At 46.5% G+C, this 14,912-nt stretch overlaps 2 protein-coding genes across 7 annotated transcripts in view; both read left to right on the plus strand.

Moving 5' to 3' along the window:
• The window catches only part of LOC141271435 (uncharacterized), a gene marked incomplete at its 5' end in the record, with an annotated part of 223,463 nt that extends 215,197 nt beyond the window's left edge, over positions 1 to 8,266 (plus strand). The window contains one exon of the mRNA XM_073681511.1: positions 3,717 to 8,266. Within this exon, the coding sequence (XP_073537612.1) occupies positions 3,717 to 4,495 (779 nt within the window). The remainder of the gene's footprint in view (positions 1 to 3,716) is intronic.
• Positions 8,267 to 11,786: 3,520 nt separating this feature from the next.
• Positions 11,787 to 14,912, plus strand: part of LOC141271900 (uncharacterized) — a 53,614-nt gene continuing 50,488 nt past the window's right edge. For 4 of the 6 annotated variants that reach the window (XM_073682116.1, XM_073682123.1, XM_073682117.1 and 1 more), the window contains exon 1: positions 14,428 to 14,520. The gene's annotated coding sequence lies outside the window, so the exon portion shown is untranslated. Of the gene's footprint in view, positions 11,877 to 14,427; positions 14,521 to 14,666; positions 14,713 to 14,912 lie in introns of those variants that run through there. The other 2 variants (XM_073682119.1, XM_073682122.1) reach the window with 2 other exon arrangements.

A 14,912-nucleotide genomic window follows, 5' to 3' on the forward strand; every position in this document is an offset into this window, starting at 1 on the left:
CGATCCTCTTCATCAGAATCGGAGATCTCACCAGCAGAGTCTGTCAGAGATTCCGAAGCCTCTGACGTACTGTGCGGAGGAGACAGCGCCACCACAGGCCTGTGCCGCTTCTTGCCTCGTGACGTCGGTTGGGACTTAGCTGATACCCAATGACCCAGGAGGTCAGACAGACTGTCAATGGAGCGAGTGAGCGCTTCCACTTTAACATCACTGAGACCCCCGACCAGTGTCGAACCTGACGCCGTCGAAGACCCCGGCGTATCAGATACGCGTGACCGATCCTGAAGCGGACCGGGAGAGAGGTCCGCGCCCCCTGATCCGACATGCCCCCACACAGTTGCGAGCGTCGTGGATAAGGCGGTAATAACCCCTTACAATGGGTACGGGAACCGAGGATGTGTGATTCTGCTACCACAGCCTGTTCCTACACACAAAACCCCCAAACACTGAAGGGTTAAAGCTCCTCCTTAAAGGGAGAAGAGCTACCCCAGCTGCCTGCAGAGCAAAAGTTAACCTAACAGACTAGGGTCCAGAAAGGGTTAACTGCCCTGATGAGGCCAGACCCTCAGAAGGGGTTAATGCTGCTGACCACGCAATACACCTTTGCCTTAGAAGGATAGCGGTGTGCGAGTCCCTCAGCGGGGAAGTAGCAGCGCTTATATATAGCACACCCTGTCTGCCTTAACAGGCCAGCAGTAAGGTGCTCTGCGCTGCAATAGTGTGAGAAAGGAATCTTCTGCCTTAAAAGACAGAAGTGACTCACCAGCTGGCCGGGGTGACTGCTCTTCCTTACACAGTGCTCGGTGTCTGGTGTAGAGAGCGGGAAGCAGGGAGCAGGAGGTAGCACGAGGTAATGGCCGGAAGAAGAAGAGGGGGCTGGGACGGCTCCAGCGCGCGCTTTCCTGGCGCTTCCTGTCTGAGCTATGATGACAGGCAGCAGAGAGGTGCGAAGCCACGCCCCCCCGCCGCTACTAACGGAGCCCGCGCTCCTCCGTCCCTGCTCCCCTGCCGATAACACAAACACCTGCAGCGGAGATATCCTCCTGCAGGGACAAAACAAGCAGTCACCACTTGAAAACAGTAACAGCGGCTGCCACAGCAGCCGCTGAAGCACTCAGACCACAGAGAGCACTTACCCAGCTGAGCGCCACAGGGACCCCCAGGGATGTGTGGCGCCGTGGCCCTTTGCTCCCCCCCACGGCGGAGCGCGCAGGGACCCCACAGAAGCGGTGTGCGTCTCCGCCAGGGAGCGCCCTGTATCCCCCGGGGCCCTCCTTAGGGGGTACACAGATCTGCCAGGGGAGGGTCAGGGGTCCCAGCAGCGCCGAGACCCCCTGAGACCTCTAGACCACAGGGGGTCCAGGTCTCCGGAGTAAAATAAAAAATTCTTCTGAGGAGGTGCAAAGGTAGCGACTATCCTCTGCGACCTCAAATTTTAGACTGAAGAACATGGGAGTAGGAGGAGCCTAAGCTGGAGGGGTCGGTCGTCACTTTTTCTAATCTGAGGTGAACTATCCTGTGGGGCTCCGCCTACCCACTAGTAATGGATCTGTGTCTCCCTTCCTTCCCTTCTGCTGCTGAAAAAAAAGTTAGATCTCTCAGATAGGGGTGGTTCCTCAAAGCCCTTTGTTTAGGTGAGCAGTTCTAATTTAGCATGAAAAGGTGGTAGTGGCGCAGAAAGGCAATTTTGTTGGAACAACAGTAACAGATGTGGCAGAACTGAAACAACAGAAGTAGTTCTGAAAGAACGATAGAGTTAACGCATCGACAAGTAAATGGTTTAGCAGAGCCGAATTTGCAACAAACACTCATTATAGTAGCGTAAGAATCAAAAATGAGCAGATTCGTACAGTAGAGCTTGAAGTAACAGTGTTGGAAACAGGAAAGAGCTGTCGACTACGCCTTCCACTGTTCAGTCTGTGCGACTGAGTCTCAGCACCACAGGTGATGACGCTATTAGATTGTGCCTGCTGCACAGAGCCTCAGTCCGCACACATCAAAAAACGGAGCAATGCCACTAGAAAGGGGGTGAGTTGAGATTTATCATACTGTGTGCTAAACTGTGGGGGCATCATATTCTGTGAGGAACTGTCGGAACCATCATGTTGTATTGTAGGGGCCAGCATACGCTGTGGGACTATCATACTGTGTGTGGGGAGCTGTGAAACCATCATACTGTGTGTGGGAGGCTTGTGGAGACATCATAATGTGTGGGGCTACCATTTGAGGGGCTATGGCACATCATACTGTATAGGGAACTGTGGTGACCATCATACCATGTGAGGAGCTGTGGGGACATCATACTGTTGGAGGGGACTATCATGCTGTGTTGTGGGGCCATAATACTCTGTAGGGGGGCAGTGAGGGCTTCTTATTCTGTGTGGTGGGTAGTGGAGCCCATCATACAGCGCTTGAACGTTGTGGTACCATTATACTGTGTATGGGGGAGCTTTGGGACCATCATACTGTGTGTGGGAGAGCTGACATATTGTGTGGGGATCATCATACCATTTGAGGGGTTATGGAACATTATACTGTGTGAGGAGCTGTGGGGACCATCATATAGTGTGGGGACTATCATGCTGTGTTGTGGGGCCATCATACTGTTGGGGGGCTGTGGTCTCCATCATACTGTGCGGAGAAGTTGTGGGACCATCATTTTGTGTGTGAGAGGGTTGTGGGGACATCAGGCTATGGGGGGGGGCTGTTGGTCAAGGTAGAAGGGCTAAATAACAAGAGCATATTATTTATAAACTTTATAAAAGGCAATAAAATATATGGCTTTGATTAGCTGCTACGGGTAAAAATACAAGTCACATATTAAGCGATAAAATTAATATTTATATATGATACAAATATATTAATATTGAGCAAAATTAATTTCAGTCTAATGGTTTGGACCTTCACAACAGTCACGATCTCTCATATGGCCTGTTCAGAAAATGACTTGCCCTCCCCTGATTTAGATTAGTCCCATGATAACAAACTCCATCCCTTCGAAATGGAAGCAGGTAATCATACTATTATACTGTCCCACAAAATAGAATTAATAAAATAAAACACTGGAGCGCAATGAATAGCATAGATTTTAAAACAATGAGAAACAAGGACAGAATTGCAAGAATTTTTTTTTAAATTCTCACCATTAACATTTAATTAAATGTATTAAATTATATGTAATCCAAAATGGTGCCCCTGATTAAGAACTTATTCAACAAAGAAGCTCTCACTTCCTCTGGATGAACATGACACCCGGAAGAAATGAGAGCTGCTCCTGCTCTATGACTTTCTCTGAATCTCAGTTATGTCTCAAGGAAGTGAGAGTGAAGCGGCCGGTGATGGGCTGCTGAGCTCACGTGGCATAACAACTTTACGTGAGTCCTGCACTGAGGGCGAGTATAGTCTCTTTTTAATGCATAGGGTGGACAATCCCTTTACAATATGATAATACTTCTAATTCTGTGCCTTTATATGCAAGAAATTGTAAGTGGGATAATGTCTTGCTTGTAGCATATTCTGATCTCTTTACATCCTAACGGTCTAAATTTTGGCAGGTAACGGATTCAGTAGCTCAGAAGGACACGTGATGTCTTCAGATTTTAAAGTGGATGGTTATGATATCAAGCAAAGTGTATATGAAAAGCATGCCTATATCCTAGATATACCTTCAGACCTTCACAGCTATGATCCGCCATCTGATCAACAGATCTCTGCACATCAGAAAATTGACACCGGGCAGAACTGTTTTTTATGCCCAAAATGTGGAAAACGTTTTACACGGAAAACAAATCTTGTTGAACATCAAAAATCTCACACAAAGGAAAAGCCATTTTTATGCTCAAAGTGTGGACTGCGTTTTACACGGAAATCAAATCTTCTCCAACATCAAAAATCTCATGCAGGGGAGAAGCCATTTTTATGTTCTGAATGTGGGAAACCTTTTAGATGTAAGCGAAAACTTGTTACGCATCAAAGAACTCATACAGGAGAGAAGCCATATTCATGTTTAGAATGTGGGAAATGTTTTACAGACAAATCAAATCTTATTACCCATCAGAAAATTCACACAGGGGTGAAACCATTTTCATGTTCTGAATGTGGGAAATGTTTTAAACAGAAATCAGACGTTGTTCGACATCAGGGAGTTCACACAGGGGTGAAGCCATTTTCATGTTTAATATGTGGAAAATGTTTTACCCAGAGATGTCACCTTGCTCAACATCAAATAATTCACACTGGAGAGAAGCCATTTTCATGTTTACAATGTGGAACATGTTTTACAGTTAAATCAAATCTTGTTAAACATGAGAGAATTCACAAAGGGGCAAAGCCATTTTTATGTTCAGAATGTGGGAAATGTTTTACTCAGAAAACACATCTTGTTAGGCATCAGAGAGTTCACACAGGAGAGAAGCCATATTCATGCTCAGAATGTGGGAAATATTTTTCTGGGAAATCAAATCTTATTAACCATCAAAAAACTCATACTGGGTAGAATCCGTTATTCATTTGTGTTTTGTTAAATCTTGTCATACATTGGGAAATTCATACAGGAGAGAAACCAAATTTATGTTCTGAAGGTGAGAAATGTTTTACAGAGATATCATATTGTTGGATATGGGAAAATTCACAGTGTAAAAAATCATTGTCATGTTCAGAACGTGGAAAATATTTTTAGCAGAAATGGAAAGTAATTTATTCAGAAATGTTTATATTATCATAAAAGTTTTACTCCGTTATCTAGTCATGGTGACCACCAAAACTGCTCACAGGTGTTTGTTATCTTAAACATATAAACCTCACACAGAGAGGCATCCATTTTCTTTGGATTTCTGTCATTGAAAAGCAGTGCAATAAAACATACAGTTAAAGTCGCATGTCAAATAAGGGGAAGCAACTTAGAACATTAAATAATGATTTGGAAATAAATTAACTGCAAAGGTCTGCATTCCAAAAAGGAAATGTAATTCAGATAACAAATAATATATCAACCTTGTATATAAAATATTTTATGTTATTATATATGGCTGTAGAGCATGATAAGACATTTGTTTTTTTATTTGGCCTCTCCGTTGCAGAGATATTAGCAATCAAAGTATTTGGCATCTAATTAACATTTGTTAAGTCCGCATGGCTATTATACCACAGTTTTCACTGGAGGTGTATACTTCTTCTCCCTGTATAATGCTGACCAATCATAAGCAGGCAGCAACACTCAAAGGAAAAAAGAAAACGCCCCTATTTTCTCAGTGTATGAGATGTATGATGGATAGCTCTGATCTCCTGGTCTAACATCCTGTGTGATTAGAAAGTACAGATGATCAACACCTTCCATATAAGGTCCCTGGAGGGGAGAGGAAGCACAAAAGGGCTTGTAATGTGACACAGCTAAGCTCAGCTGTTAGCCCTCCTCCTCTCCTAGCATTAGTCACCTCTGCTATACTGCCCCTTCCCCACACTGCCTGTCTACAGATGTGTCAGTAATCACACTTATGACTGTTGTGCTCAGCTTGTACTGACTCTGCAGTGAAATCAGAGCAGGATGACATTATATCTCACACAGGAATAGTACACAACAGCCAGGTTATGGATGCGCCATTTCTGAGGCAGCTGCGAGCTGATGTTCTTAGTCTGGGAGGAGGGCGAATATCCATGGCCCCTTCCCAGGCTATTAATATCAGCCCACAGCTGTCTGTTAGCCTTTGATGGATCGTAATTATAGGGGGACCCTATGTCATTTTTTTCTGGGGTCCACCTGTAAACTAACCAGTAGAAGCTAACCAAACAGCTGTGAGCTGTTATTAATACCCTGTGAACATTTAGGGCCATTGGGCCTTTTCCCAGATTATTATCATCACTCCCAAACTGTTGGCTTAACTTCAGCTGGTTATGAAAATTACAGGGACCCCATGCCATTTTTTTAATTTATTTATTTAAACACTAAATACAAGTACAGAAAGTGTTCATTTCTGTTAATGTTGATGATTATGGCTTACAGCCAATGAAAACACAAAAGTCATTATCTCAGTAAACTAGAATAATTAACAAAAACACCTGCAAAGGCTTCCTAAGCATTTAAAAAGGTCCCTTAGTCTGTTTCAGTAGGCTCCACAATCATGGGGAAGAGTGCTGACTTGACAGATGTCCAGAAGGCAGTTATTGACACTAAGTAAATGCAAAGTAAATTTTGCATTTCATTTGGAAATCAAGGTCCCAGAGTCTGGAGGAAGAGTGGAGAGGCACACAATCCAAGCTGCATGAGGTCTAGTGTGAAGTTTCCACAATCAGTGATGGTTTGGAAAGCCATGTCATCTGCTGGTGTAGGTCCACTGTGTTTTATCAAGACCAAAGTCAGCGCCGCCGTCTACCAGGAAACTGTAGAGCACTTCATGCTTCCCTCTGCCAACAAGCTTTTTGGAGATGGAAATTTCATTCTTCAGCTGGACTTGGCACCTGTCCACACTGCCAAAAGTACCAATACCTGGTTTAAAAACAACAGTATCACTGTGCTTGATTGGCCAGCAAACTCTACTGACCTTAAACCCATAGAGAATCTATGGGATATTGTCCAGAGGAAGATGAGAGATGCCAGACCCAACAATGCAGACGAGCTGAAGGCTGCTATCAAAGCAACCTGGGCTTCCATAACACCTCAGCAGTGCCACAGGCTGATCCCCTCCATGCCACGCCGCATTGATGCAGTAATTGATGCAAAAGGAGCCCTGACCAAGTATTGAGTGCATTTACTGAACATACATTTCAGTAGGCCAACATTTCAGATTTTAAAATCATTTTTTAAGCTATTGTTATAAAGTATTCTAATTTACTGACATAATGACTTTTGTGTTTTCATTGGCTGTAAGCCATAATCATCAACATTAACAGAAATAAACACTTGAAATAGATCACTCTGTTTGTAATGACTCTATATAATATATGCGTTTCACTTTTTATATTGAAGAGCTGAAATAAATGAACTTTTTGATGATATTCTAATTTTGTGAGATGCACCTATGTGTACACACAGATGGCACCCAGACCACGGATCACACCAGTACTGTTTTTTTCCAGTACCAAAATCACCAGAGCGTGTGAAGGAGGCCCAAAACAAACTACAGCTTGCCCTACCAAAAAACAAGTCCTCATATAATTCTCTCAACTGAAAAATAAAGTCTAGTCTCTCAGATTATTGCGTTAAAAATCGATATATTTTTTCTATTCAAGTAGTTAATCATTTTGGAGGCCGGGGTTGCATCGGGATGTGATTGAACACGTATCTGCTTGTAGTATTTGCACGCATTCTAAGGTTTCGCATACCCGTCCATCTGGTACTCTCCTTCCGCTACCTATCCCTAGTAGGCCATGGACACACTTGTCCATGGATTTTATTACTGTCATAAAAATATTAAGGATTTTTCCAAACCCCGCATTTCCCCCTCCTCTATACCATTTGTCAAAGGAGAAGAGCTGACAATCTACGGAGCTGTCTGTATGCAAATAGCAGTACAAAACAAGCCCCCCCCCCTTCCCTTATCGATCATCTGTCCGAGTAAACGAGGCTCTATGCAAATCGCAGCACCCAGGAGAGGTGGCAAACTCAAGTGGCACAGACCTGTGATAAGTTTACACCTGGGTGAGGACGACGCAGCTCGTTTAAGCTTCAAACACCACACACAATAGCCAGGACATTTCCAGGTCTTTCGGCACAGACATGAAATATGGAATATCGGAAGTTCCATGATTCTGATAATAATGGGACACATATCTATAGCGACAGGGTCAGCTAAGGAACAGTACGCTTAATTTTCCATAGCTGTATGCCCCTCGGGTGAGCTGTGGCACAAAAGTACCAGAATAACGGACCGCAGCTATGCCATGTGTAGTCTCTACGGAAAGGTAAATTCATAATAAAGAATATGGCGTCACTTGCAAGCTTCTGCGATCAACCAGCGATTAGTTATCCAAGAAGTTAGAGATTTTAATAAAAATATGAAGGCCGGAGTCCAGCCCACGTGATGTCATCACAGGGGGTGTGTGGGCAGGTCCCCCCTTCGATATAAAAGATTTAGCCGAGGAGGGGTCAGTATTCATTGCCGGGGGTATAGATTCTATGAGCAAAGGATCCGTTCGATAAGGGTCACATCAAGTGGAGTGCCTCCCCTCCAGCTAATCTGAATAATTTCTGCGACCTCTTTAGTAAGTTTTTCTATTAATCCTTTTTATTTTGTGTAACTGCATATGTATTGTTTTGTCTCCTTTTGTAAAACCTTTTGTATATTTTTCATAAACACTGCCTCCCTTTTGTATTAAATATAAAATTTTAATAGTTTGTTCTTGTGCTCTGCAATCCTTCCCTCCCCCGAAGCCATACACTACCAGAAATCAGGCGTCCGATCAGGCCTGTATTATATTTTAAAGCTGGTCGGTGGTGGTAGCGAATAATTAATTGGGCTATCGTGAAGCTGGCAGTGACCGTACAGGGGCGTATACACATATTCCATGTGTTGGTATCCGGAGGTGTGTACGCCATACGCTCACTGCTCGCTTGCCGATACCTATGTAGTGAGTAATTTGGATCCTGTGTGTGCAAATCCCTGTGAAACCCTGACAGAGTGACGGCAGCGGTGGGATATTGCGTGATCTCCCCGGTGTTGCCCCTGCTCGATCCTGACAAATTGGTGGCAGCGGTGGAATATTGTGTGATCTCTCCGGTGTCGTCCCTGTCGAGCCTGACACTGACCTACCGGTTTCTGCAGGCTAAACGGTGGTTTTGATGGTTGTAGATAGGCTCAGTAAAATGTTTCACTTCGTCGCATTAACTGCACTTCCTAATGCCAAGACACTGGCTCAGGTGTTCATAAATGAGATCGTGAAGCTTCACGGGGTTCCCTCCGATGTGGTGTCAGGTCGGGGGACTCAGTGTGTTTCCAAGTTCTGAAAGGCATTCTGTTCTCGACTGGGGGTACAGCTGTCCTTTTCCACTGCCTTCCACCCTCAGTCGAATGGACAGACCGAGCTTGTCAATCAGAATTTGGAGACCTACCTCAGGTGTTTAGTTTCTAAAAATCAGGAGGATTGGGCATCCTACTTACCGCTGGCAGAATTTGCCACTAATAATCATCGACAAGAATCCACTGGCAGGTCACCATTCTTCGGTGCATACGGTTACCACCCACAATTTGGTACCTTTCGTGAGGGAGGAGCTTTGGGCATTACTGAGGAGGAACGGTTTGCTTCTTCACTCTCTTCGGTATGGTGGGGTGTTCTGAGTAACTTAAAGATCATGGGAGGCAGGTATAAACGTATGGCTGACAGAAAACGCTTGCCAGGTCGGGACCTAAATGTGAAGGGCTTGGTGTGGTTGTCTACCAGGAATATAAGATTGAAAGTTCCTTCTTGAAAGCTGGGACCTAGGTTTATTGTTCCCTATAAAATAACCACTGTTATTAACGCAGCAGCGTTTCGTCTTGAACTTCCTCAGGCCTTAAAGTCCACGTGTTCCATAGGTCTTTTCTCAAGAAGTATGTGGAACCTCTTGAGCCCTCACCACTACCACCGCCCCAGTAATGGTTGATGGTAGTCTGGAGTTCCAGATTTCGAGGATTGTAGATTCTTGTCTCCAACGTCGTTCTCTACAACACTTGGTGCACTGGAAGGGCTATGGTCCAAAGGAGAGGATGTGGGTTTCAGCATCAGAGGAAACGCTCCCAGGTTGGTTCGTTCATTTCACACCTCTTATCCTGAGAAACCCGGTCCTGAGTGTCTGGAGGCCAATCGTAGAGGGGAGGGGGGCGTACTGTCACGGGTGTCAGAAGTGATCTTCTCCCGGCTTTGCTCAGTACATGACTTTACTAACTCTCCCCTTCCACTCTCTAACCATAATCTTCTTTCATTCTCTGTCAAGAACTGTGACTCTACTCAAGACACTCCCACCGTCCACACTTATAGAAATTTAAGCGCCATTAACACCCAGAAATTTATAAAAAGGTTGCAATCATCATTGGCCCCAATCTCCTCCCTCTCATGTCCCGACTCTGCATTGAAGCATTATAACAAAATAATGCTATGCGCCCTGGATGAAGCCGCACCTCCTACACAAAGAAAAATTCAGCATAGACGGCGACAACCCTGGCACACGCCTCAAACACTTCTTCTCCAGAGGTACTCCAGGTGCGCTGAACGGCTGTGGAGAAAATCAAATCTGCCCGAAGATTTCCTCCATTATAAATTTATGCTGAAAACATATAACTCTGCCCTTCACCTCTCCAAACAAACCTACTTCAACAACCTCATCATCTCACTTTCCAATAATCCTAAAAGACTCTTTAGACACGTTTCATTCTCTCCTCAGTCAAACAACACAGGCCCCGACCACCGACCTCAGCGCAGACGATCTGGCCAATTATTTCAAAGAAAAAATTGACCATATCCGACAGGAAATTTTCTCCCAATCCCCAAATGTTATGCATGCTCTCCCCCGCCACATTGTATCCTGCTCACTTTCTGACTTCGAACCAGTCACGGAAGATGAAGTGATCAGGCTCCTTGCATCTTCTCGCCCTACCACCTGCACCAGTGACCCTATTCCCTCACATCTCCTTCAGTCCCTTGCTCCAGCTGTCACCACTCACCTAACTAAAATTTTCAACCTTTCCCTCTCATCTGGTATCTTTCCCTCTTCTTTTAAACATGCCAGCATACAACCATTACTTAAAAAACCATCCCTTGACCAGAACTGCACGGCCAACTACAGACCTGTTTCCAATCTTCCCTTTATCTCTAAACTCCTGGAACGCCTGGTCCACTCCCGTCTCATCCGCTATCTCTCAGACAACTCTCTTCTTGACCCTTTACAATCTGGTTTCCGCTCTTTACATTCTACTGAAACTGCCCTCACTAAAGTCTCTAATGATTTACTAACAGCTAAATCTAATGGTCACTACTCCCTGCTGATTCTCCTGGATCTCTCCGCAGCATTCGACACTGTGGATCACCAGCTCCTCCTCACTATGCTCCGCACTATTGGCCTCAAGGACACTGTTCTCTCCTGGTTCTCCTCCTATCTCTCTGACCGCTCCTTCTCTGTGTCTTTTGCCGGCTCCTCCTCCTCCCTACTTCCCCTTACTGTCGGGGTTCCTCAAGGATCAGTCCTAGGCCCCCCTTCTTTTCTCCTTATATACCGCTCCTATTGGACAAATAATCAGCAGATTCGGTTTTCAGTACCATCTCTATGCTGATGACACCCAATTATACACCTCTGCTCCGGACATCACCCCAGCATTACTACAAAAGACCAGTGATTGTCTTTCTGCTGTGTCTAACATTATGTCCTCCCTCTACCTGAGGCTGGGTGCCCACGTAGCGTTTTTCAAGCGTTTATGCTGTTTTTCAAGCTTGTGAAACGCTAGGTAATCCGCACCCCATGGTCCCCAAGGGGATTCCGCATGTTCTATGCACATGCTGCGGATTTTTCTGTTTATGCTGCGTACAAAAATCCGCAGCATGTCATTTAATTTTGCGGAAGCGCAGCGGAACTCCCGCCATTGACTTGCATTGAGACGCATAGAAACCGCGACTGTACATTTGTACAAGCGGCTTCTATGCGTCTCTATGTGCGGATGGTACCCAGTTCTGGAGGAGAGAAGACTCTCATCCAGACCTGGGTACCATTGTACCTGTAAAAAAAGAATAAAATAGCAAATAAAGTTTATACTCACCTTTCCGAAGGCTTCTCTCTGAATGCCGGCATCGCTTGAGGACGTGCGGTGACGTCACAGTCATGTGACCGCAGGCCCTTCACCGCTCTGTCTCGCGATATGCCGGCAGCCGGGAACCAGGCAGGAAGCAGCGCTGCAGCACACACTGGGGCCTCGGGGGTGAGTATAGCTTTATTTGTTTTAATTTTTACGGTTCACACTGTATAAATCCATGCTGTTTGCATGGATTTATACAGTGTGACCTAGTTGTCAAGCACTTTCCAAGTGATGCTATCGCCTGGAAAGCGCTTGTCAATCTGCATGCGGAAACGCATGTGAATCCGCATGTGGATCCGCATATATTCTGCAGGAAAAACGCATGCACAATCTGCATGCGTTTTTTCTGCCAGGGAGATGCAGAAATGCTGCAGAAATTTTCTGCTTCATTTCTGCAACGTGGGCACATAGCCTAAAACTGAATCTTGTCAAAAACTGAACTACTCGTCTTTCCTCCCTCTACTAACCTACCTGTGCCTGATATTGCCATTTCTGTTTGTGGCTCAACCATTACTCCCCAGCAACAAGCCCGCTGTCTTGGGGTCATTTTTGATTCAGATCTTTCTTTCACTCCTCACATCAAATCACTCGCTCGTTCATGTCATGTACACCTCAAAAACATCTCAAGAATCAGGACTTTTCTCACCTTTGACTCGGCAAAAACTCTTACTGTAGCGCTTATTCATTCTCGTCTTGACTATTGCAACGCTCTACTAATCGGTCTCCCTCTTACTAAACTCTCCCCTCTCCAATCCGTCCTTAACGCAGCAGCCAGGATCATATTCCTCGCCAACCGCTACACCGATGCCTCTTTCCTGTGCCAGTCATTGCATTGGTTGCCCATGCAATATAGAGTTCAATTTAAACTTATCACGCTTACCCACAAAGCGCTCCATGCTTCAGTACCCCGCTACATCTCCTCTCTTGTCTCAGTCTACCACCCTACACGTGCCCTCCGTTCTGCAAATGACTTAAAACTAAAATCCTCCATAATCCGAACTTCCCACTCCCGTCTCCAAGATTTCTCGCGTGCTGCGCCAATTCCTTGGAATGCACTACCCAGGACAGTTCGATTAATTCCCAATACCCACAGTTTCAAGCGAACCCTAAAAACCCATTTCTTTAGACTGGCGTATCGCCTAAACACATTTTGTCCATCCCAGTTTTCCCCCATATTAAAATCTTCTTCAACTTCAGGTTCACACCAACCATGCACTTAATAGCCTCTGTCAGGACTGTACACATACTGGCTGGCGACCAGTCCATGTATTATTATTTATCCTATTTAGTATATCAAGGCTGCATTATACAATATATGTACTTTTTACCTTTTGTGTCTCCCCCATTTCCTCATAGACTATAAGCTTGCGAGCAGGGCCCTCACTCCTTTCGATATGAGATATGCTTATTCTGTATTGTCTGTATATGTCTCCCCTAAAATTTGTAAAGTGCTGCGGAATATGTTGGCGCTATAAAAATAAAAACTATTATTATTATTATTCTATAGGTAAGAAATATTCTGTATCTCTATAAAAGAATTAGTGGCCTTCCAGTACACGTCATACATATGCGACTCCGCTCCGTACACATGTGGCTCGGCTCCATACACGCAGCTCGGCTCCGTAAGCCTCGTACACACGTGGCTTGGCTCCGTAAACCTCGTACACTCGCGGCTCGGTTCCGTACACCTCGTACACACGCGGCTCCGCTCCGTACACCTCGTACACACGCGGCTCCGCTTCATACACGCACGGCTCCGCACACCTCGTACATGCGCGGCTCCACTCTGTACGCCTCGTATACGCGCGGCAACGCTCCATACGCCTCGTACACGCGCGGCAACGCTCCATACGCCTCGTACACGCGCGGCAACGCTCCATACGCCTCGTACACGCGCGGCAACGCTCCATACGCCTCGTACACGCGCGGCTCCGCTCCGTACACCTCGTACACCTCGTACACGCGCGGCTCCGCTCCGTACACCTCGTACACGCGCGGCTCCGCTCCGTACACCTCGTACACGCGCGGCTCCGCTCCGTACACCTCGTACACGTGCGGCTCCTCTCCGTACACCTCGTACACGCGCGGCTCCTCTCCGTACACCTCGTACACGCGGCTCCTCTCCGTACACCTCGTACACACGCGGCTCCGCTCCGTACACCTCGTACACACGCGGCTCCGCTCCGTACACCTCGTACACACGCGGCTCCGCTCCGTACACCTCGTACACACGCGGCTCCGCTCCGTACACCTCGTACACACGCGGCTCCGCTCCGTACACCTCGTACACACGCGGCTCCGCTCCGTACACCTCGTACACACGCGGCTCCGCTCCGTACACCTCGTACACACGGCTCTGCTCCGTACACCTCGTACACACGCGGCTCCGCTCCGTACACCTCATACACACGCGGCTCCGCTCCGTACACCTCGTACACACGGCTCTGCTCCGTACACCTCGTACACACGCGGCTGCGCTCCGTACACCTCGTACACACGCGGCTGCGCTTCGTACACCTCGTACACACGCGGCTCCGCTCCGTACGCCTCGTACACACGCGGCTCTGCTACATCCACACTGTAAACCCCTCCTGACCCCACACATAACCTTCACCTCATCCAGCACCATGACAACCAGCACAGCAGAGTCCTGCATCCACTGAGGCCCCTGATCATGTGACCCCTGACTCCTCCCCTCCTGTGACCTCATCACAGGTCCTGTGCGCACAGAACAGCCATATATGTGGTGGCGGCTCTGCAGGTGGAGGTATGTGGAGACCCCCATTACTGGGCGCAGGGGGCAGTAACCCCTCCATTCCCGGAGACAGTGCCCCCTTACACCCGTGCTCGCAGTGACATTGTGCCCCCAGTTCTCCATTACTTCCTCCTCTCTCAGGAAGCTTCTGTCTTCCTTCCTGTGGGGCAGAGATGGTGGAGGTGTGTGTCGGCCTCAGCTGTAGTGAGTGGAGCCTTTTTCCTGCACTCAGCTGTATTGTGTGTATTATACCCCTGTATCCTGTATGTGTAGATACTGACATGAGGCTGGTGGGGGATGGGGGTCTTCGGACAGTTATATCTATTATGTTTAAATATAAAAGCAAAATATAGCATTAGTGACCTAAAATTACCACCAACATAAAGTACAATGTGTCACAAATT

This window comes from Phyllobates terribilis, unplaced genomic scaffold (assembly GCF_046119375.1).
Source record: "Phyllobates terribilis strain yellow unplaced genomic scaffold, ASM4611937v1 Scaffold_5__5_contigs__length_657084704, whole genome shotgun sequence".
Lineage (NCBI taxonomy): Eukaryota > Metazoa > Chordata > Amphibia > Anura > Dendrobatidae > Phyllobates > Phyllobates terribilis.